Source organism: Equus asinus, chromosome 28, assembly GCF_041296235.1.
Source record: "Equus asinus isolate D_3611 breed Donkey chromosome 28, EquAss-T2T_v2, whole genome shotgun sequence".
Classification (NCBI taxonomy): Eukaryota; Metazoa; Chordata; class Mammalia; order Perissodactyla; family Equidae; genus Equus; species Equus asinus.
The window spans coordinates 34,312,484-34,334,307 of record NC_091817.1 but is presented as its reverse complement, the minus strand read 5'-3'; the positions used below and the strand labels follow the sequence as shown (position 1 = coordinate 34,334,307).

General features: G+C 38.5%; 1 protein-coding gene and 1 pseudogene across 2 annotated transcripts in view; one reads left to right on the top strand and one right to left on the bottom strand.

Annotated features, from left to right (window-relative positions):
- Positions 1-2,742: 2,742 nt before the first annotated feature.
- The window catches only part of CYB5B (cytochrome b5 type B), a 33,139-nt gene continuing 14,057 nt past the window's right edge, over positions 2,743-21,824 (bottom strand). Inside the window, exons 2-6 of one of the 2 annotated variants that reach the window (XM_014827697.3) lie at positions 17,670-17,798; positions 17,191-17,220; positions 14,142-14,211; positions 9,485-9,513; positions 5,133-6,472 (exon numbers count right to left, since the gene is read on the bottom strand). In XM_014827697.3, coding sequence (XP_014683183.1) covers positions 9,512-9,513; positions 14,142-14,211; positions 17,191-17,220; positions 17,670-17,798 — 231 coding nt within the window. In that variant the 3' untranslated portion in view covers positions 5,133-6,472; positions 9,485-9,511. Of the gene's footprint in view, positions 6,473-9,484; positions 9,514-14,141; positions 14,212-17,190; positions 17,221-17,669; positions 17,799-21,824 lie in introns of both variants that reach the window. The other variant, XM_014827696.3, reaches the window with a different exon arrangement.
- LOC106822477 (ER membrane protein complex subunit 3 pseudogene) lies at positions 20,524-21,562 on the top strand (annotated as a pseudogene).

Genomic DNA, 21,824 nt, shown 5'->3' with positions numbered 1-21,824 from the left:
AGCAAGGCACGCATTTTAAGGTCAGACAAGTTGCAGAGGCGATAGTAGTCAGGATATGTGTCTCAGAAACCCGAGGTGAACTAGCTTAAGACAAAAAGCAAATTTATTGATTCATACATGAAAGGTCCAGAGGTAGAATATAGCCTTAAATAACAGTCAATGACGATGCTCAAACAGGACTGCCTTAGTTTACATGGATGGTCCAGATTCTAAACAAATCAGCCTTATTTCTTCCAAATGTTTTCCAGGTCAGACCATTAGGTAAATTATTTTACCACAATACTTAAAAATGAGGGGAAGCAAAGCTGAGATGTTGTCATTTGAGTAAAACAGAAGGCACAGTAGTTCAAGAGGGGCAAAAGGGAGGTTGGAGTCAGAGATAAGGAAAAATCCAAAAAATTTTTTAAGAGACACAGAAGGACAAGTGGGTTAGATTGGGAGTCTTGGAAAGCTCACTTCCCTGTGCTATTCATGGTTGAGCTTCTCCCAACTTCTATCTTTATTTGTTCCTGATTAGATTTCATGGGTAATTAAATCAGACTGGGCAAGTTTGTGAGAAGATTCATTTCTATTGCAGACACCATCCTACTGTCCTGTAAGGTAGTGCCACCTCCCTTTCTGAAAAACTTAGGTGAGGAAACTAGAAAAAAGATAACGAAAGTTTAAGCTTCTTTAAGGAAAAACAAAATTCAAGCACCTCGATTTTAAAATTTCTTTTCCCAGGTCCATATGGTTCTAAAGTTAATATCAATGTTTCGGTCACAGAGATTAGGACCAGGGCAAACAATACGAAACTGTTTTGACACTGGCACTGATGGGTCAAAAATGCCATTTGTCACACTTGTAACAGACAGCATTTCTATCTGCATTATGTTGTGCTTCCTCCAGTGAACTTGAACCATCTTTTCATGATATGACAATCTCAAAAGCTGGAAATGACAGTTTCCAAATCTTGCTACATGGCACGAAGTAGATTTCCATTTCTCAAACTTCCACGTGACTTGTAGAGAGAGGTTCAGAAGCAGCGAAGGTCAAGCCAATCAATTAACAATTACTTCCTATTAAAAATTACAGATTTACATATATATATTACCAGGTTAAATCTTATCCAGGATCCTAGAGTGGGTGATGGGATGGGTGAAGTTATGCAAGAACTTCCCATCTACGCTGGCTAAGGCTTTCACTAATAGTCCTCAACTCTCCATCCTTATAGGCTAACTTTTATCAAAAGTCTTTTCTAATAACAATGGTTCAAATCTAAATTCTCAATAAATCGTTTCAAGAGACTGTTTTGCAAGGGACTGAGGGGCATTTTAAATAAGTGGTTTCCACTGAATCAATATGATTCTCTTCAACAACCAAGACTTTTCAGGGACTTCTGAGACAGCAGCTATTTTTAAGTATGAACTTACTTAAGAAAATGATTACGTTATTGATTCCATTTTATTAACCATACACAGAAACATCTAGATATGAGAATTAGTAGCAGACATATCAAGCATATTATTGGAGTACAGCTAGAGCTTAGATTTTATATGGGAACCACCGCAAGTGGAAATTGAGAGTTTTAGGGCTAGATTTGAGTTTAAACTCTAGCTCTCCTCTTAGCTGTGTGGCCCCAGGCAAGTCAAGTCATTGGTAAAATTTGGATACCCCATCTACTGTGTAAGGACACGCTAAGAGTCAGGATCAGAAACGTCTGTAAGCTATCGAAGACACTGCCTAGCACATAGCAGACGGCACCTAAATGATAGTATTACAACTGTCCTCATATTTCATCTGAAAGTGACTCTAGTCTCTCCTGAATGCTTCATAAAAGAATTAAGTTCTTAAAATGCTGGCATATATATGATTAAAAGCTGGGTGGTCCTTGAAATACACAGTATAGATATCTATTAAGCTAATTAATGTCGTTACCAATATTACCTATAATTACCAACAATTTAGTAAATTGTATTGGTATTTCTTACCTTAAATTTACATAGTTGGAATCACAATCTCCTACCTTGGGTTTTCAAGAATCAGCCAGGATTTGTCAAGTACCTGGCAAACACTCAGCATGAGGAAGAGGGCAACGATGTAAGTTATTAGGATTGAAGATTAAACACTAGATTGAAACACAAGTAATAAGAACAGGACCGTCCTTTCCTGTTGGTCATCCTCAACTCATGTGATAGTAAAATAACCAAGCCCTAATGAACGCTGCCTCGTTAGCAATGTTAGAAGGCTATCAGTATGCTTTAAAGGTAATTATCAAAAGGATTTATTTCCCTTGTTTTATTAACACAGTCACTAGAATTTCAATCCCAGTGTTTAATTTTCCCTAACAATTTAGCTATTTCCAAGAAAAACAGTCATTTGAAGACTGGCATTGCAGATAACAAAATATTATCACCCCCGCACTGGCTTCTCTTTACCAGACAGTTTCAGTGAAAACAGAACTCCCGACCTGTGTCCCTAGTTGCCACTTCACACCCATTAATACAGCAAAAGTCTTAATTTTTGCCTCTCACGATTATGAAATGAGCAACTCACTTCAAGGAAAGAGCAGCAGCAAGAATCCTGAAGAACCACAGAACTCCCCATCGAGTTACACTAGGCACAATATTAGCACAGACACAGGCGACTTTCACGCTTCTCAAATCTTTTCTTCCAGAACACCTGAGGATTATACAGCCAACACTTCTACTTTAAAAACAAAACAAAAACCAACTTTTCTTTTAATAACTGTAGTCAGAGCAAGAAAAGGAAAACAGTATCTTTATTGTGTGTAGTTCCAACAAACATTCACTGTGTGCACATTCCAGCAGAAAGAGACAAAGATCTTTGTTCAAAATATGCTGAAATAAAATAGGTAAACAAACTCCATTATTGAATACACAAAAGGAATGTTATTATTACTCGTTCATAGTTGAGGGTGAAGTAAAAAGAAAGGACACCAATAATCACAATTACGTTCTGCCCAAATAGCAAATGTAGAGCCTAAGTGCAGGCAAAGAGCAGCTCCTAAAACTCAAGAGTAAAATGCCAGACACAGGGTAGGTAACCTGACGACTACTTCTCTGCTTCTTGGAAACTCCCTCTGAGATCACCCCAAACTGGGCTCTTTCAGAGCACAGCAGCCAAATGTGACTAAACCTCCCCATTACTTTTGTGATATTTGGCAACAGAATGAGATGGTTAAAGAAAAAAATCAATCTCTTGTTGAGACAAGACATGTCTGAATCCATTTCTCCTGGGGAAGGAAGTAATAAACATTCGTGTTCAGCATTTCAATCTCCTAAAATGGAATTTAACCAGATAGATATCACCTGAGATTTTCAACATGAGATACCGTAAGTAATGACATACCTGGCCTGTAAAGAATTTTTCATTGCTTCATATCGGAACCAAATGAGCATAAACTCAATAATGATCTTATTTCACAACCTATGCATTTATGACAACTTGCTGGAAGAACTTTACAGGCTCATATTACAGGTTCCAATGAATTTTTGTTTCTGCTTAAGTTGTCTGAGAACTAAACACAATATAAACTTTGTCCCCACTGCTTTCTCGTCTTTAGAAACGTGGAAGTCATTCAGAAACCAAAACCAATTCCTGAGAGACAGGAGCTAAAGATTTTGGAGGCCCAGCACGAACACCCCTATTTTGGTGGCATAAGCTTTCCCTCATGCTCTCCTCTGGTGATCTCCAGGCGTTATGTGTACAGTAGGGGTGCAGTCGCAGTCAGTCTTCCTCAGGAATAAACCACCAAACACCCCCGAGACTAGCTCTAGGGGCCGGGGTCAGCCAACAGGGACGGGCTCCACTTGCTCTCCAGAGAGGTTTTCACAACCTACTAATGTGGAGACTGTTTTTCCAGAATTCAAGGCTACCTCCTAAAACAAAAGTCCTTTTTGATGGATTTGGCTAACATACTGTATTACTTTATTGTTTAGAAAAACCTCTGCAAACTCTCATACAAGCTCTACTTGTCACCTGGCTGTTTATGGAGGCAGCAGGATAATAGTAAATGGACCCCAAAGTGGTTTTTATAATACAAAGTGACATCACATCAGCATCAGATCAAAAGACGGCCTGGGTCTTGGATGGGTTTCAGGGAAGGCAGAGACAAAGTCTGAAAGTCTACTTCTCTGGCTCCAGCTATAAACAGAAAAAGACAACCAATATGAAATAGAAAAACATACTTTTTACAGTGGTTTATCTTAAAAATATCAAAAACACCAATTTTACTTAAGACTATCATTCTTTACCGTTTCTTATAAGCCAGATGTTTTCCATTCAGTTTTGGAGCCTACCAGCACACTTTTAATTGGTCCAAGTTATCTTCTGGCTTAGTTTTAGCTTGAATGCTCCCTTTCCAGCTCCTCAATACTCCTTTGTTCTTTATTTCTACTGCAAAATGGCCCCATGTAATCATGCAACCTAATTATTATAGCAATTATATACCACTTCTTATTCAAGGCAACCCTTCCTAGCCTTCAAACAGAGGAGCATCAATAGTCACATCACTTTTCTTATATAATAACCAAAGTTTTTTTTCAATAAATTGTCTTGAAGAGGCATCTTATAATACACACAAAACATTTTCTAAAGGTAAAAGTTTGACTATCACCATATCTGATACATAAAAGTCAGTCAGAAATCCCCTAAAATTACTCCATAATGTCACATTCAAATGTGCAAATACAAGGTTAATATTATTTTGATGAATTCTAAATTCACTCAACTGCTAAATCACAGGATACAAGACCTGGGTTGAACTTTTTCTTAAATAGTTTGCATGGGCAGACACTGGTTTGCTGGGCAGTTTCCCGTCTTGTCAAGTCGCTGGCAAGCTGGAAGCGGGGAGGAAATACTGAGCAGTGCCCGTGGTCCTTCTGGAGCGAAGCTGCTCCCTGCTGCACATGACAACCGCTCACAAGCAGAATGGTAATCCTCAAAGGATGGGGAGAAAAATCACCACAAACAGCTCTTGGCAGAAAACAGCCAGGACACTGAGGTCTCCTCAGGTGCTTCCACAGGAAAAAAAAAAAGTAAAGTCAAATATGCCAGAGAAATTCCTGAGCCAAGAAGAAATAGTAACATAATTTTAAATAATAAGCTACTCCTCAATGAAACACATCCGAGAAAAAAAACTCCGAGTTTTTTATTCTCACGGAAAAACAACAAAACCACAGCAGAATAGTAAATGGACCCCAAAGTGGTTTTTATAATACAAAGTGACATCACATCAGCAGGAGATCAAAAGAAGGCCTGGGTCTAGGATGGGTTTCACGGACGGCAGAGACAAAGTTGGAGCCACAGAGATAAAATACAGATGAAATGCAACACATTCTCTCGTCACAGTCTCCCCCTCTCAAATGCCGCTTTAGTGTGGAGGGTATTTTACTGGAGCAAACAAAAGATCAAATATTGTATCTTTGATCAATTTGAAGTCTCTTAATTTTGTAAAATGGGGAATAAAAAATTTGATAATCGATAAACAAAAAAGCAGCAAAAATCTATGGTAAAGCTCTACAGATATAATTATGAATTTATATTTTACCAGTAAAAGATGGTTGGGGGGGAAGACGGCGAGAAACTGGTGCCAAACAAAAGCAAAGGATGAAATCTTTGGTGCTTTCTCTAAAGCACTACTTTTCACAAGAAAGATTACTACGAATTTGCCCCATCACCTCAATTCACCTCTCCCTTTCCCTGTTTCTCTCTACTCCCCAGAAATAAAAGTGAAGCATGCTTCTGTCCAGCACCACTTGGTGGACCCAGGGGGTGGCGAGAGCTACCTGCCACACTCGCTTGGGAGGGCAAGGTTGATCACATGGTTCTTTCCAATTTCAACAAATAGAAACAAGGAAGACCATTTGGCGGCTGTGTTTTAAGTCTTGACTTCATCAATTTAAACCCCTTATGATAAACAACAGAATTAAGTCAGAATTTTTTTTTTTTTAATTTACTTAAAAGAAAAACGGAAAAAGAAAAGCTTCAAAAGCAGAGAAGGCTGCCCTGTTAAGAATGTCTGATGTGCAATCAAAGTATTGGAAAGCAGGCATTTTTACCAAAGGGCAATGTCACTAGGACATATGGATTGTAATTATAAAAGACAGTTTTGAAATGCAAAGGCGTTCGTGGAAACCAGTGGAGAGAGGAAACAGTGGTAAGGACACAGAACAATGGGCAGGTGCTTTGGGAGGAAGGCTCTGAGAGATGAAGGACACTGGCCCCGGCTCTGAGGTGGATGTGTGGCCAACCGTCTGGGCTCCAAGGGGGAAGAATAAAACTGGCAGGATTCGGGAAGAGGGCACCACTGCAGCCTCCAAACAAGTCTCTAGTTTCCACTTCCACGTGTGTATGCTTCCAGACTCCAACAAGGTCTCCTCAGGAGGATCTGCTTTCCGACGTGTAGTAACGATACAAGAAACCTAAGAGAATGGCGCCGACGATGGGGAAAATCCAATATATCCAGCAACTAGAAGCGGGGGAAAAAGCAGCAAAATCATGAACATTTTATCCCAAACGTTCGCTATCCTTCAACATTCACATTTTCATATTTTTATGAGCAGAGTTCTGATTTATTTGGGGAAATTTAACTGCTTTTATCACAGTAGGTGGAAACAACAACTATTTGGATTGGAGTGACAATATTTAATCAATTTTAAAAAGATTGAAAACAGAATGTATAGTGTGATACCAAAAAAAGATATATATGTATATGCACACCTCCACGCGCATTTTTACAAACCCATTTCTGGGTTCTGGGATTATGGCTATTCACATTTTTCTTCTTTGTGCTTTGTTTTTCAAATATTTTACAATTAACATTTTTTTAAACAGGAAAAAGCCATCATTTTATATATATAATTATAAATTTAGAAGCAATAACATCTAATACAACTATTGGCCATATTATTTCTGTCTCACATGTATTTTTTTAAATTTAATCCTCACAACAACTCTGCAAAATAGGTACTACTATTATTCTCATTTTAGACATAGGAAATGCAAGCTTTGCACCTAAAATCACAAAGTGAAGCAAGTCGAGTGGTTCCAAACCCATCCTCTTAATCTCTGCTTAACAAGGATATACACACACACAGAACACATTGATAGTTCTAATAAAGTAAATGGCAGGTGGCTTCAAAAGTCCTGTAAGTAAGAGACTTTCCTCAGGAGTTTGAGGGCAGTCACCATGGCCCTAAAACAATTCTTCTTCTCAAACAGCGCTTATTAGCACTGCTAGTTCCAAGGCGTCATTCTTCCACGATGCAAGTGACCTGCCTGTTCCTCTACTTAAGACAAATGCAGTCTTGATATTAAAAGACTTTGAAGCCAATAAAACCAGCTGAGGTTCAATAATAAAAATGATTCTTTTTGCCTAAACATGCCTAGCAGTTTGTACACTTAAATATGGCAAAAAGCTGCTCCGGACAAGTTTAGAATGTCAGCCAGGTACCTTTGTTTAAAAAAACAAGCAAGCTGGCATGTACATGAGCAATATGGCACACAAGAACTTTGAAGAAATCTCCCCCGAAGAATAATGAATTCAGATATCTTGGAGAGCAACCACAAGAGACAAAAGAGCTCAAAAGTAGGGTTCTTAAGAAAACACTAAAGAAGAGAAATTCTTCAGTACAAAACACTGAGAACGGCTGACGGTCAATCCTCAAATAATCCTTCACAGTACTGGACTGCCACTGAGAACAGAACCAGAGGAGATGCATTTATACTGTGCCAAAGGAGGCTCAGGATCAACATAACTCCCGGGCCATAGACAGAACTTCCTCTTGGAGATTCATTCAGGTTATTGCATGTAGACGTGATTCACTTATTTTACTGCTTTGTAGTATTCCACTGTATGAATACACCAGAATGAATTCATTCATTTTATTAATGACTGGTTATGTGGGTTGTTTCCAATATTTTAATATCTTGAGTAACGTTGCTATGGACGTTCTTTTTTTTGGAGGAAGATTAGCCCTGAGCTAACATCTGCCACCAATCCTCCTCTTTTTGCTGAGGAAGACTGGCCCTGAGCTCACATCTGTGCCCATCTTCCTCTATTTCATATGTGGGACGCCTGCCACAGTGTGGCTTGAGAAGCGGTGTGTAGGTCCACACCAGGGATCCGAACTAGCGAACCCCAGGCCACTGAAGTGGAACATGCGAACTTAAGGGCTGTGCCACTGAGCTGGCCCCAACAATGGACATTCTTGTGCATGTTTTGTGGTATACACGTGCACACATTTCTCTTGAGTATATCCTGAGAAATGGAATTGCTGGGTCAAAAGTTATTCACATTGTTAGATTTACTAGATAATGCCAAATTGTTTTCCAAAGTGATTGTACCACTTTACATTTCCCTAAGAATCTTGGTGATCCACTTCCTAAACAACTCTTCTTATTTTTGGAATTTTTAATTTTTGCCAATCCCGCAGGTGTGAGAAATACCCTCTAATTTTAATTTGCATCTCTCTGGTGACAAATGAAATTAAACCTTTTTTTCATATGCTTATATTGGTGTTTCCTCTTCTCTAAGGTACTTGTTTAAGTCTTTTTCTCATATTCTACAAAGTTATTTTTTAAAAGTTGATTTGTAGGAATTCTTTAAGCATTCTGCATAATAATTCTTAATAGTTTTATGTGTAGCATAAGTCTACTGCAAAATTCTCTATGGAGCACTTGGGGGAGCACAAGTCCTCAATATTAAGGAAGTTGAATTTACTACCAGCGTCCTTTAAGTTTGCACTTTTTTAACACTCTGTCCATCACCTCAAACAAAAAAGATGGGACACTTTTATGGGGAAAAAAAGACACATTTTTCTCTCTTTCTGAAATGCTTTAAGTGGGATCTCAGAAAGATAAAACAGATAGCTTTATACAATCTCTATAAAGATTTTTTACAAGCCAAAGATTCCACAGTTATCTTTAGTAGAGACACTTAAGGGATGGCAAATTTATACATTTCAGAGCTAATACCTACTGTATTACTAATATTAGTGTAAAGGATATTTGTAAATAAACCTTTGAGAAAACCCAAATTCCTGAAAATGACTGCACTACGTAATTGTTTCTTCCGTAAAAATGCAGTAATAGCACCTACCTTACAGAGCGGTTGTGAGGATTGAACAAGATTAAGTGGCAGTCGCAGAGCTAGGCTGAGCTGCAGAGACGGGCACTTGACTGAACAGTAGTTACCTGTCCACGCATACTGGCCTCTTACTGAGTAGGATTCCAATTTATGTCACAGCAAGATTGAAAAACTACTCAAGGCATGAAATTTTGAGATGACTCAAAAAAGACTGAAATTGTAAAAATTAATTTTGCTAATGCCAAGGAACTACTGAATTCTCAATAATTTTGATCAAAAAAGAATTCACTGTCAAACTGTACTCTTAAGTTATGTTATATATGTATGTTGATGGAAGAACTTCTTACTAGACATTATCTTGAGCATAAGGAAGTCTATTAAGGCAATACTAACCTTTTGCACGTGTTGTTTTTCGAAGGGTCCTGAAGAAAATGCATAATCAAAATTAACAGACAAAAAGAAAGAAGATTAACACAGAGTACATAAATCTTCTTGAATATCTACATAAACTCTGAAGCTAACATAACTTGACCTTTCATGCAATTTGATGCTTACAAAGCTATATGCAATGAGAGGACTGGGAATTCTATTCCTGGTAAGATACTGGTATTCCCTAGTGAAGCACCCTTAATGAAAGCATAGAGAAATGACCTAAACTTTTTTTAGATGTAAAAACAATGCTCTTGGTACCAACTATATTGAAATGGACTAATCTGCAGTCACAATGAGCCGCCTGGTTCAGCTGGGCTTGCCACTGGCAGTAGCTAAGATCACATCTTCTGAAAACATACATAAAAAAATTAAAACTCTCATTTTGTAACATAGGGTCAACTGTGAAATGCTCTAGAGCACGCAGATGATTGCTTCGTGGCTTATAGAAACCAACTAGTTTACTACCTGAAATCATAATAATTATGATTGGAGATGTTATGTCTTATTTTACAATGAAACGGGGAAGAATGGAGTTAAAGGGGAAAAAGGCCAAAATAACCTTAAAAGCAACATTTTGGCAATAAAAAGTAATGATGTACTGATACATGCTACAACATGGATGAACCTTGAAAATATTATGCTAAGTGAAAGAAGCCAGAAACAAAAGACTACATATTATACAAATCCATTTATATAAAATGTTCAGAACAGGCGAATCTATAGAGGCAGAAAGTAGATCAGTGGTTTGTTAGGGCTGTGGGGGAAGGGGAGTTGGAGGGAAATGGAAAATAACTGTTAATGATTATGGAGTTTCTTCTTGGAGTGATGAAAATGTTTCAAAATTGATTGTGATTATGGTTGCACAGCTCTGTGAATGTATTAAAAACCGTTGACATCATAAATACGTGAATTGGATGGTATGTGAATTACATCTTAATAAAGCTATTATTAAAATTTTTTATTCAATTTAAGTAAATATCAAATGAAGTTATTGATTCCATTAACCAGCTGTATAATAAAAAAGGCTTGCTAACTTACTGCCAGAGGACAATAACCCATCAGCATAGGTTACTCCTTCCCAAAATATCACCTTTCCCAATATGCAGAAGTATGCCAGGGTGCGAACACAGAATATCAACTCTGCCTAATCTCCAAGAATTTCCAAAAACTCTACATACTGGCCTAGATACTTTAGAGCAGACCATGAAATGAGTTTTAATTTCATATATCCAGAAATCTGTCATGCAAATGAATACACGCCCCAAACCTGAAAGAAATTAGCCTATAGGCAAAGTAAAACTTCTAATAAAAAGTTTTAGGTAAACCATACTGATATACTACCACACTTTGAGACCTTGATGATTACTGCTATCTGGGACATTTCTACTAGAAAGCATGGATCAGGCTAATTAAAACATATTATTGGTCAATCTTTGAGAAATACAACAAATGTTTTACAGATTTGGAAGGCCCTGGTGGCAGTGATAGCGATGGTGGTGTGTGTATCAAATTAAATTATAATGTTGCCTTTTTAAATATTCCATTACGGTAGCCAAGAAATAATTGAATTCCATCAATAAAATGCCCATGGTCTTTTATACTTTATCCACATATATACCAATGATTTATAGGACAAAAAAAGTAGAGTTAGTATTAAAAACAATGAGATAATTTGAAAGGCTTCATGAGAGCATTATGGAGTAGTATATGTATTATGATGGTTAATCTGTATCACATTAAAAGCCATATAGTTCACATAAATGGATTCTCAAGATTTCAAAGCTGCTAGCCCCTTTTACAACCAAAAGCTCTGGATGTGTGCTAACTTAGAGTGAGCCTCAGACAATGTAGTAAGCAAATGAGAGAAGAAAGAGAGGAGGAGAGAGACCAGAGAGAACCAAGACCACATAATATGCTGAAATTGTAATACTTTCTAATTAATAAAAAGTTAAAAATATACATTTAAAAAAAAAACACTAAATACCTCAACCTCTGTTTTAAGATCAATCCATCCCTGGAGGCAAAAAGATCAACTTCCCTAACACTGGAGGAAAGAGAAGAGAAAGAAGCGTGCCCTCTCTGTAGGATACTGACAGCCAAGTAAATGCCAAACTAGAGCGACGCCACTTTTCATCAACTATAATGAAGGAGTTGTTCAAGGCACTGCTCTCAGTCGCCAAGAATCTCAGCTGAGTTTGGAAAGAAGCCAGTTAGTTATTTTTAAAGTTACAAAATTAAAAAGAAAAAGGTTCTATTAAGAGAAAACCTTCCTTCACCCTCACCCTGCCATACTCTCTATGCAGAGTCCCCCAACTCGCATTTCCACTCCAAAGCTCTGTGCTGAATCTAACGGATGCTTAAGTAAAATTCCTACAGTTTATGACTAACTTTAATTTATCCCTTTGGGTGTTCAGCCATATCTGGCTGGTTATGTTCTTGCCCACATTTTAATTTACAGGCAAGATTTCTGGTCAGGAGAACAGTGACTGTTCTCAATCTTTGGCATGGAAAATAGTGATTGCAATATTATATGATTTCAGTTACAAAAGAGCAGATCAAATCCAGAGATCTTCCCACAAAAGCCCTATCAAGCCATTAATATGCACGCTTCTTTATTCTCCAAGGAGTTTGGAATACACTTCCAAACAACCAAATTGCTTTAAGTCTATTCTGATTTTAGTTGAAAATCAACTGTTTAAATAAACTGGTTCCTAAAGTTTAAAGTTCACTAAGGTTTTAATTCTCTCATAAAATAAATAAATAAATAAATATATTTACATACATATAAATAATTACAGGGGCTTTGTAGGATAAAAGGAAGTATTTCATTATACATGAGCAACCTTTTTATAAAGCTGCTCATAAGGCAAAGTTCAAAGATGAACAATGCCCTCTAAAACAAATTTCTGTATGAGTCTCTCAAGAACACACTATGTTAAGATATATAAGATATCACTGGAGAAAAAAATTAAAACACTCACAGAATAATTTCTACCAGGCCCTAAGAAGTGAAAAACTTGTTATAACATTGAGGGCTGATTTGAAAAGGATGTTACCTTGTCCTTCTGACACCTTATGCTGCACAATTAAATATTTCTAAACAGAGCGTTACAAGAGGATATTAATTCTTGAGATCCCTCAACAAAGGGTAGTCTTTGGAGAGTGACTTTGCCAGACAGTCTATATTTTATTTCAAAAGAGTATGTTACAAGTTAGAAATGCTAGACAAAAACAGGGAACAAAGAAAACACCTGACAAAATTCTTGAGCAAATGGCAATCGCTACTCATCTAAAGGGCATCTGCATCGCTATTCCCAACTTTAAAACTTAGGTCGTAAGTACGACAGGAACATTAAACAACTCTTGAAATTTTTAGTATAATGCAACCAACTAACTATATTACACAATTGTAAATAAGGTATTCTTTTTAGCTTCTCTCCCATAAAAGAGAAAGCAAACTGAATGTTATGTATCTATAATATGTTATGTATGTGTAACAGAAAACTATCTGTGTTGGGGCCGGCCGGGTGGCGCAGCGGTTAAGTTCGCACGTTCCGCTTCTCGGCGGCCCGGGGTTCACTGGTTCGGATCCCGGGTGCGGACATGGCACCGCTTGGCAGCCATGCTGTGGTAGGCGTCCCACATATACAGTAGAGGAAGATGGGCACGGATGTTAGCTCAGAGCCAGGCTTCCTCAGCAAAAAGAGGAGGACTGGCAGTAGTCAGCTGACGGCTAACCTTCCTCAAAAAAAAAAAAAAAAAAAAAACAACAAAAGACTGTAGCATCTGTGAGAAAAAATGTATCTGCCTCTAACTGCAATTTACAGATTGCTTCTAACATATGTGGACTTTACTAGATTTCAAATGTTAAACTTCTTAAGTTAAAAAATGAAGTTTAAAAAACATGTCAAGCCTTTATGGAGACAATCTTATTTGTTTAAAAAAAAGATTAAATCTTGTTGCAGCAAATGTCATCGCATCAAAACTTTAGTCTATGGAATACTAAATATTTATGAAAAAAGAATGAGGAAGATCTTTCTGAACTGATAAGGAACAATCATTAAGATAAAATTTTTAAGTAAAAAGAAGCAAGGTGCAGAACAATACGTACGAGATTTTTTTTAAAGGAAGAGATGGTTGGTCTGCCTATCTATCGACTGACCGATCCATTCAGCCAGCCAGCCATCTATCCATTTATATTTCCGTATCTACAGAATTTCTTTGGAAAAGTAAACAAAATGGTAGCTGGTTACCTCTGGGGAAGGGGAACTGGATGGGAGGAAGTCATCTTTTATCATACACTTTTTTGTACTATTTGAAATTTTTACCATGTACATCCTGTACTACCCATGCAAACTATTTAAATGGGAAAATGGTCAAGTTATTGGGTCTATTCATTGTAATGAGATCTGACTAGTGAAGCAGTTGAACTGTCACCTAGATAATACCTGTTGAATAAATGAATGAAATGGTGCCCACTTTTGTGGTCAGGTTAGCATTTATATGTACCCTATCTCCTGAACTGATGCCAGATTGAGTGATAACAGAAGCAACCTAGAAGCAAGAGCATAATCAAAAGAGAGACTTCATGGACCACAAATGCGTCTAGGATACTTGCAGCACAGTAGGCAGGCGGGCAGGCTGGCACAGGAAACACTAAGTCTGTTTGTAAGGTGAGTTTCCATAACCTAAAGCAGACCAGAAAAATGTGAACTCAAATATGAATAGAAGATTGATGGCTCTCAGCATGGGACTAATCTAGCCAGGAAGAGAATCACAGAGACAAAAAGGGTTTTAATTCTAGTTAATTATCTTTGACTGAAGCAGCTAAGAAAAACATCTGTTGCCAGACCTGTAGTTTCTAAGCTTTCAAGTTTTAGTATTGCAATATTGCAGGCCCTTGAACCTCAGGCATTACCAATCTAACAAGAAAACAATAGTGACTTTCAATTATCTACCTGTGTCATAGCAAAAGCAATATGAAAGGTAGTTTCAAAAAAACTGGGAAAATCTTCCTGATTTATATTCTGGAATAGCATGTTCTGGGGTGTTTTCTTTTTTTAATTTTGAGGAGGAGGAGACAGTTCAGGGAGGGAAGGAAGAGATACGGAGCTGTGGAGGGAGGAGAGCAGAAGTGGAGAAGAAAAGAAAAAAGGAAAGGGGGCCGACCCGGTGGCATAGTGGTTAAATTCGCCTGCTCCACTTCGGCGGCCCAGGGTTTGCCGGTTCAGATCCCGGGTGCAGATCTAGCATCACTCATCAAGCCATGCTGAGGCAGCATCCCACCTAAGAAGAACTAGAAGGACCTACAACTAAGACATACAACTATGTACTGGGTCTTTGGGGAGGAAAAAAAAAAGAAAAGAGGAAGATTGGTGACAGATGTTAGCTCAGGGTCAATCTTCCTCACAAAAAAAATAATAAAGGAAAGGAGATGAGGGAGAAGGGAAATGAAAACTCTGTCCCATAAGGAAGAAGACACCTCTTAATAGGCTTCAAAGAAATCACTTCTTCAGAGAGGTTCAGAAACGCTTAAGCAAAAGAAAGTATTAATGAAATGAACTTTACATCCATTTCTTCACAGTGGATGAAGAAAAATTAACAAGAGAGACACCTACATCCTAGACAGAAGGGCCTATTCAAAACTCTGTAAGAAATAAATCTGAGGGACCAAGAATTTCTTCCTGGAACTGAAATCAGGTTTGACTACAGCTCTATGACAACCTATGCAGGTGGTCTTGAAATTTTCTCCAAAGGTTTTCCTTGCCTAATCTGCCTGGAGTACAGCACTATGACTCGAAACACTCAATAACCAGCTCTCTACTTAATGAAGGCTGTCCTGTGGGTACAACAGCCATGAGGAAAACGGCCTCGACAACACCGCCTTTGATCACTGTTTCACCCAGGCAGGGGCCAAACTGCATTTGGAGACTTCCACATTATTACTGAATTTAGTGAACTAAAAGGGTTTCTTTCTCTATATTTCTTACCGAAAGTCCAAGGCTCAATAGTTTTAATTTAGCTGCCACATTTCTAAGTAATTCTTTGGCCTATAGAAGACAGACAGTGCTTTCCACAGAAGAGAATTAAAATTTCCTAAGTTTTCAAATGAAAAGATGGGCATATCATTCAGCAAAAAAGTCTTTACTTTACTTGAAAAGCAAATTCCCAAGTCCCACCTCCAGAGGTTATGAATCAGTAGCAGTGGAAGCCCAGGAAATACACATTTCAGAAAACATGCCAAGGGATTCCGATATACTATAGGTAAGACGAGGAACAGCTTTTGAAAAATACTGCTCTCCATTTCTAAGAATGGTCCTAACTATCTACTGTGCTACCAAGGAAGAAAAACAGCGACAAGAAGCAATCTGTGGACTTCTAGACATTATAATTCCAAAAATATTTTTTCTGCTTTTTTAATATAAAGGGTGCTCTCACAATTGCTATGCACAAGTGGGTTACGGCTCCGACATACAAGGTGCATCTCTGGTACAGATGGGACTAATCCTTGAATCAAATGTTGACCTCTGAGAGCAATGTCTTCTGGACATGTTCAATATACTAAATGAGGCCATGCTTAGTTCAAATTTTACCTTAATTATACAAGTGAGCATTTAAGAATAGACAGTACCTGTGTTAGAAGGGGCGGATGAACAAATCAACAGGGCTCACAAAGCATTTAAAGAACCATTTCATTTCCTGTCGTAAACAATCCAACCGTTCAGAGTAGCAGAGTGCAGCAAGACGGAAGAGTTAACTTACACAAACACTCTGGATTGCAAGGCAACAGATGGCAGACACTATCAAGCAATCTCTTGAGTTGAAAGAATTCTTGTGTTTAGGCCAACTTTAATTGCTGTGTCAAATGTGTTCAGTAATTCCAGCTCAATGAGAAAAGGAAAGCAAGAAGCCAGAAGGAGGGTAAGGGGAGGAAGCATCACCTCCATGATGTTCCAGGCAGTGACGAAAGTGCTGTCCCTTTAAATCAGAGGGTAACGTAATAGCTTTCTGAAGGACAGAAGTCAAGGAAAACTGTGAGGGAACAGAGGAGAGCAACCACCCAGCTTGTGGGAAGCAAAAAGGCTTTCATATTTTCTTCCTGGTACATTATGCAGTGCACATTAAGGTTTTCAAATATTTAATTTTTTGTTTTTATTCTATCACTGAGTAAATGGGAAGGGTGTAGGCCTATTTGAGCCTACACCATAAAAGGATTCAATTTGGGAATAAGGAAAGAAAGGTCTGTTCTGGTCAATTACTTCAGTCTACAACTCCTTCTAAGACTTCTAAGAGAAAATCAACTTTCCAATTCTTTTTCCAACACAGAAGCAATTATTATCACCTGTACTAATTAATGTAAAAACAAGGAATACTTCTCTACAATTAAACCCATAAACTAATTTCTTTCAAACCCATACAGGGCATGACGTTAGAGTTTCAGTTTTTTCAAAAGCAAACAGAAACATGAACAAAATATTTCCTACTGTTCAAGACTCAGCTGTTCTTTTTTCCTGAGATGGGACTGAGTCCCAATTCCTGAAAAATAGGATTTTTGCTTGGGGGAGAAGTAAACACTTCTTTTGTTAATTTTTTAAAAAAGTAATTCTATTTGAGTAAATAGAAATACAAACACTTGAAACACACAAGAGAAACAGATGTCTTCTTACCTTGCCACCACCTTCAGGTTTAAGGTCATTCTGTTAAAAGCGGAAAATAAATATTTTAAGATATATCCAAACGAACCCTCTCTATGTGCTTGTCTCTAACCTTGGAACATGAGAGCACATTCTGTTAGTAGCAAACGTATCATCAAGGTCCCTTATTAGAATGGTATGGTTTAAAAAGTCCATAGTTAACACCTTTTAGCAAAGAATTTGCAAGAACCACCAAACCACTATTTCAGGTAGAGACGTTATTAACTGCATTACAAAAACCAATCAATTAAAAAAAAAATCCACAATCAGTTCCATTTTCAGAGATATACAAGTTCTATGTTAGCACAGTAAGGCTAGATGATTTTGGAGAAAATTTAGCCTGCTGGCTAGATTGAATGGATTCCCATTTTAATAATTCATCCTCTCATCGCGTTCTGCAGCTGCTGGGTAGCTTACTCTCCATAAGCACTCCTAGCTCGGATAGTTCTTACCGGATGCACGTCACCAATATAGTACTGCTTCAGCATTTCTCTGGCATCAGAGGAGTGGCCCACATCTTCAAAGCTTTCACTTGCATCTGCACCAGCTTGTTCCAGCAGAACCTCTTCTCCTCCAGGATGCTACAAGGAAAGATGATTGACTGAACAGAGGGCTCTCTGAAAAGCAAAGTAATATAAGGTACTTTCCCCTCCCCCCTCTTCCTTTCCCTTTTCTCCCTTTAATGGGAGTAATGGGATGAACCGACATTGTATGCCACCTGATAGCATGCAATGGGAAGAACACAACATAACTTCTGTGACCTTTTGGCCAAAAATGCATAATATGAGTATAATTGTGAGGAAACCTAGGCCAACTGTAAACTGAGAGATATTCTACAACATGACTGGCCTGTGATCTCCAAATACCTCAAGGTCATGAAAGCCAAGGAAAGACTGAAGAATGGTTCCAGATTCAAGGAGGCTGGAAAGACATGAGAAGTGGAAACAACGTGTGCTCCCGACTTGATTCCCTTTGCCAGCATTGCTGAGACTGCTGCAGAAACCTGAATGGAGACTCTGGGCAAAGGGCATATGGAATGCTTTATTCCATTCTTGCAACTTTTCTGTAAGCTTGAAATGGTTTCAAAAGTTAAATAAGTAATACCAAAATAACTGCTCCTACACCTGGGAAGTTGATTCTATCTATAATTTACAAGCTATATGACCCTGGACAAGCTACTAAGAACTCAAAATGTCTTTGTTTCCTTAACTGTAAAATGGAGATAATGTGAGTACCTATCTTAACTACTATTGCGAGTATTAAATGAGATAGGATATGAAATACTTTGTACTCAAGAAAAGAACGGTATAGTTTGTATAACATGCTATCATCTATGATTCTAAAAAGCAGATACATATATGTGTGCATATGCATAAAATCTCTCTGCAAACACTGAAAGCAAACACTGAAGAGAAGCTGGTGGCAAGGAGACAGGGTGGAAGGACGACTTTTCACTGCTACCCTCTTGAAACTGTCTTACCAAGTAAAGTATTACCTACTCAGAAAATAATTTTTTAAAAATTACATTTAGTCCCTGATTTAAAGCAAAAACTCAATAAACATTTACTTATAACTAGTAAATTTAGAACTTAACGTTACTTGACATATGTAAACTTATTTGAAGTAATTTTCTGAAACATCAAGTAATGCTTTTAAGCAGGAATAATATTTTCATCCCTATTTTAAAGCCAAACTCAGCTGATGCACAAACACTCTAAATGTAACCTCCCTGTCAGTCACTTGCCTATGAGCTCCTGAGGATAAGGATGACTTCTATTTTTGTCTCCTAAAAGGTCTCCACCCAATATACGGGTCTCCTATCCCACTATTTAAGCATGCTGTTTTAAAGCAAGAGTAAGATAGCCCCACTCATCTGTCAGTACATCAGAACACGCTCAGGTGTAGTAAGCCATTAGTTTGGGAATTGTGTCCCAATTTGCTTTATGTATCTAAACTATAGAAGATATTTTTTCCATGTGACACACAGCAACTATTATGTTGCCTTTCAGAGTAAAGGAATAACAGAATTTCTTAGCAGCATGAGATATTTCAGGGAATGGCTGAACTTATAACTTTCTACACAGCTCTTTCCACAACTACAAAGTATTTTCATTGTCATCAATCTCTCACCACTTGTAAATAAGAGAAAATGAAACATTTAAAAATGCCTATTTTTTTCCACTGAATTTGGAAAAAACAAGAATAAAGAATCAACTCTAGTTGCATAACAGAAATAAGTAGAGTTAATTAACATTTTGGTGCGTGAAACTCCATTGTTTTTCCTGTACATTCAATCATTTCAATCATTATGCTGCAATTTTTATTGAGTATTTACTATGTTAATGTACTTTCGTTTGCAGTGCCATTGAGTCCATTCCGACTCCTAGCAGTCCTGTGTACAGCAGAGCGGAACCCTACCTGCCCAGTCTTTTTGTGCCACTCTCTCACTTTCTCGCACTATATGAGACAACACTCCACTGCTATTCACAGGGTTTCTCTTTTTTTTTGAGGAAGATTAGCCTTGAGCTAACATCTGCTGCCAATCCTCTGTTTTCTGAGGAAGACTGGCCCTGAGCTAACATCCATGCCCATCTTCCTCCACTTTCTATGTGGGATGCCTAACACAGCATGGCTTGCCAAGCAGTACCATGTCTGCACCCGGGATCCAAACCAGCGAACCCCCGCCTGCCAAAGCAGAATGTGTGAACTTAACCGCTGTGCCACCGGACCAGCCCCTATACATAGGGTTTCCATGGCCAATTTTTTTGGAAGAGGGTGGCCATGTCCTTCCTAGTCTGGCTAGTCTGGAAGTTCTGCTGAAACCTGTCCACCACGGGTGACCCTGCTGGTATTTGAAATACCAGTGGCATAGCGTTCAGCATCACAGCAACACCTAGCCACCACAGTATGACAACTGACAGACAGGTGGTGTGGTTCCCTAACCAGAAACAAACCTGGGCTGAAATGGTGAGAGCGGCAAATCTTAACTACTAGACCACCAGGGCTAGCCATTTTCATGTATTAAGCAGTGATAAATAAAAGTTTTGGTGTTTTTTATGAAAGTGAATTCATATAGTATATTCTGTTTTATAGTCTAGTTTTTTTCATGGAGGCAAGGAGGGTCAGAGTGGTGGAAAAACCCCCTAGGTTTAGTAATTCTTATTCCAAAATGTAGTCTTAAGATAGATGGTTGAGAACAAGCAAAAAGATGTCAGGCATCCTTAGTTTCTGTTTTAGAACTCTATAAACTTCAGATACTATTTAAAATCAAATGGCAGCCCAGATGCAGGCAGTGCACTAGGCCTGAGGCCATAGCAGAGCCCAGGCCAGTCCTGGGCCAAGATAATGCCCAAGCTGAGGGGCAGAAGAATGCCCTGAGAAGAATCCGAAGACGAACCCCAGAACCCCACGGAGGAGAAACCCTGCCACCTTGGCCAGGCTGGCTGTCAGAAAGATGTTGGGAGCTGTGCTCGACTCCAACAGGAGCCTCTGGGTGGTTTTGCCCATCTTTAGCATCACTTCTTTGCAGGTATGACCCACCACTGTGGTCCACAGTGCTGCAGAGTGACAAGAAGCTCACCCGGGAGCAGGTATCTGACAGTTAAGTCTTAATTTGAAGCATAGTCCTCAGGGAAAATGCAAATTATATTCCCAAATAGTCCTTCTTGACATGAAAATATTGCTTCAACAACCCAGAGGATAGATTTTTCAAAAAAAATGAAGCAAAAATAGTACGAACTTCTCCTATGACTGATCCCACTATGCTCACCGACACGATAAAAGGGAGTGCACCAATCTTCCTCCCTATGATTCTTATTGGTGGATAGATCAACACGATATTCTCGGGCTTTGTCACAACCAAAGTCCTATTTCCAATGACCCTGTTTTAAGCCTCTGATACAACAAGGAATCAAACTACTCACATTAGCTGCATCCTAGTGAGTTCTACATCCTAGTACTTCTGCTATGCATTTGGGCTTCAGAGCATTTACTCTCTGATTCTGGGAATGATGCAGGCATAGATGACTGGAGCAGCCATGGCCATGCCTGCAGACACCAACAAAGCTTTCAAGACAATGGGGCAAGTTTTGGAGCTAAGAGATCACCAGTGGGCAACAGATGATGTCAAAGAAGAGCTCATGGCCAAAGCCCTCCACTTTGAAGGCATGTTCAAAAAGGACTTACAGACGTCTATTTTTTGAAGACCAAACAGGGATTAGTCTGTCAGGAACTCAAAGGAGCCTTTAACCTTGTAACATTCTTCTGAGCAGGAGCCTCTCAGAATAAAAAGGACAATGCATGAGCTGGTGAGGGGGGGAAGCAAGGATCACTCTTGCTTGAGCCAGGTTCCCCTTTATGTTTGAAACTAGAGGAAATGAGGACTATGTGCCAGGTGATTTAGAGGGAAAGAGCTATTTCAAAAATGTTTTAAAATTTCCTGCTGGTGACTGTAGAAATGAAAGGCAGAGAAAGGAAAAAACTCAAGCTAGTGATAGTAGACAAAAAACGTAGCAAAAATTCAATCTTTGGAAAAATCATTGCCAGTTATAACTAATTATCATGTACAATCAGCCTGACTTCTAAACCACAGTAAACTCCTGTTTCCT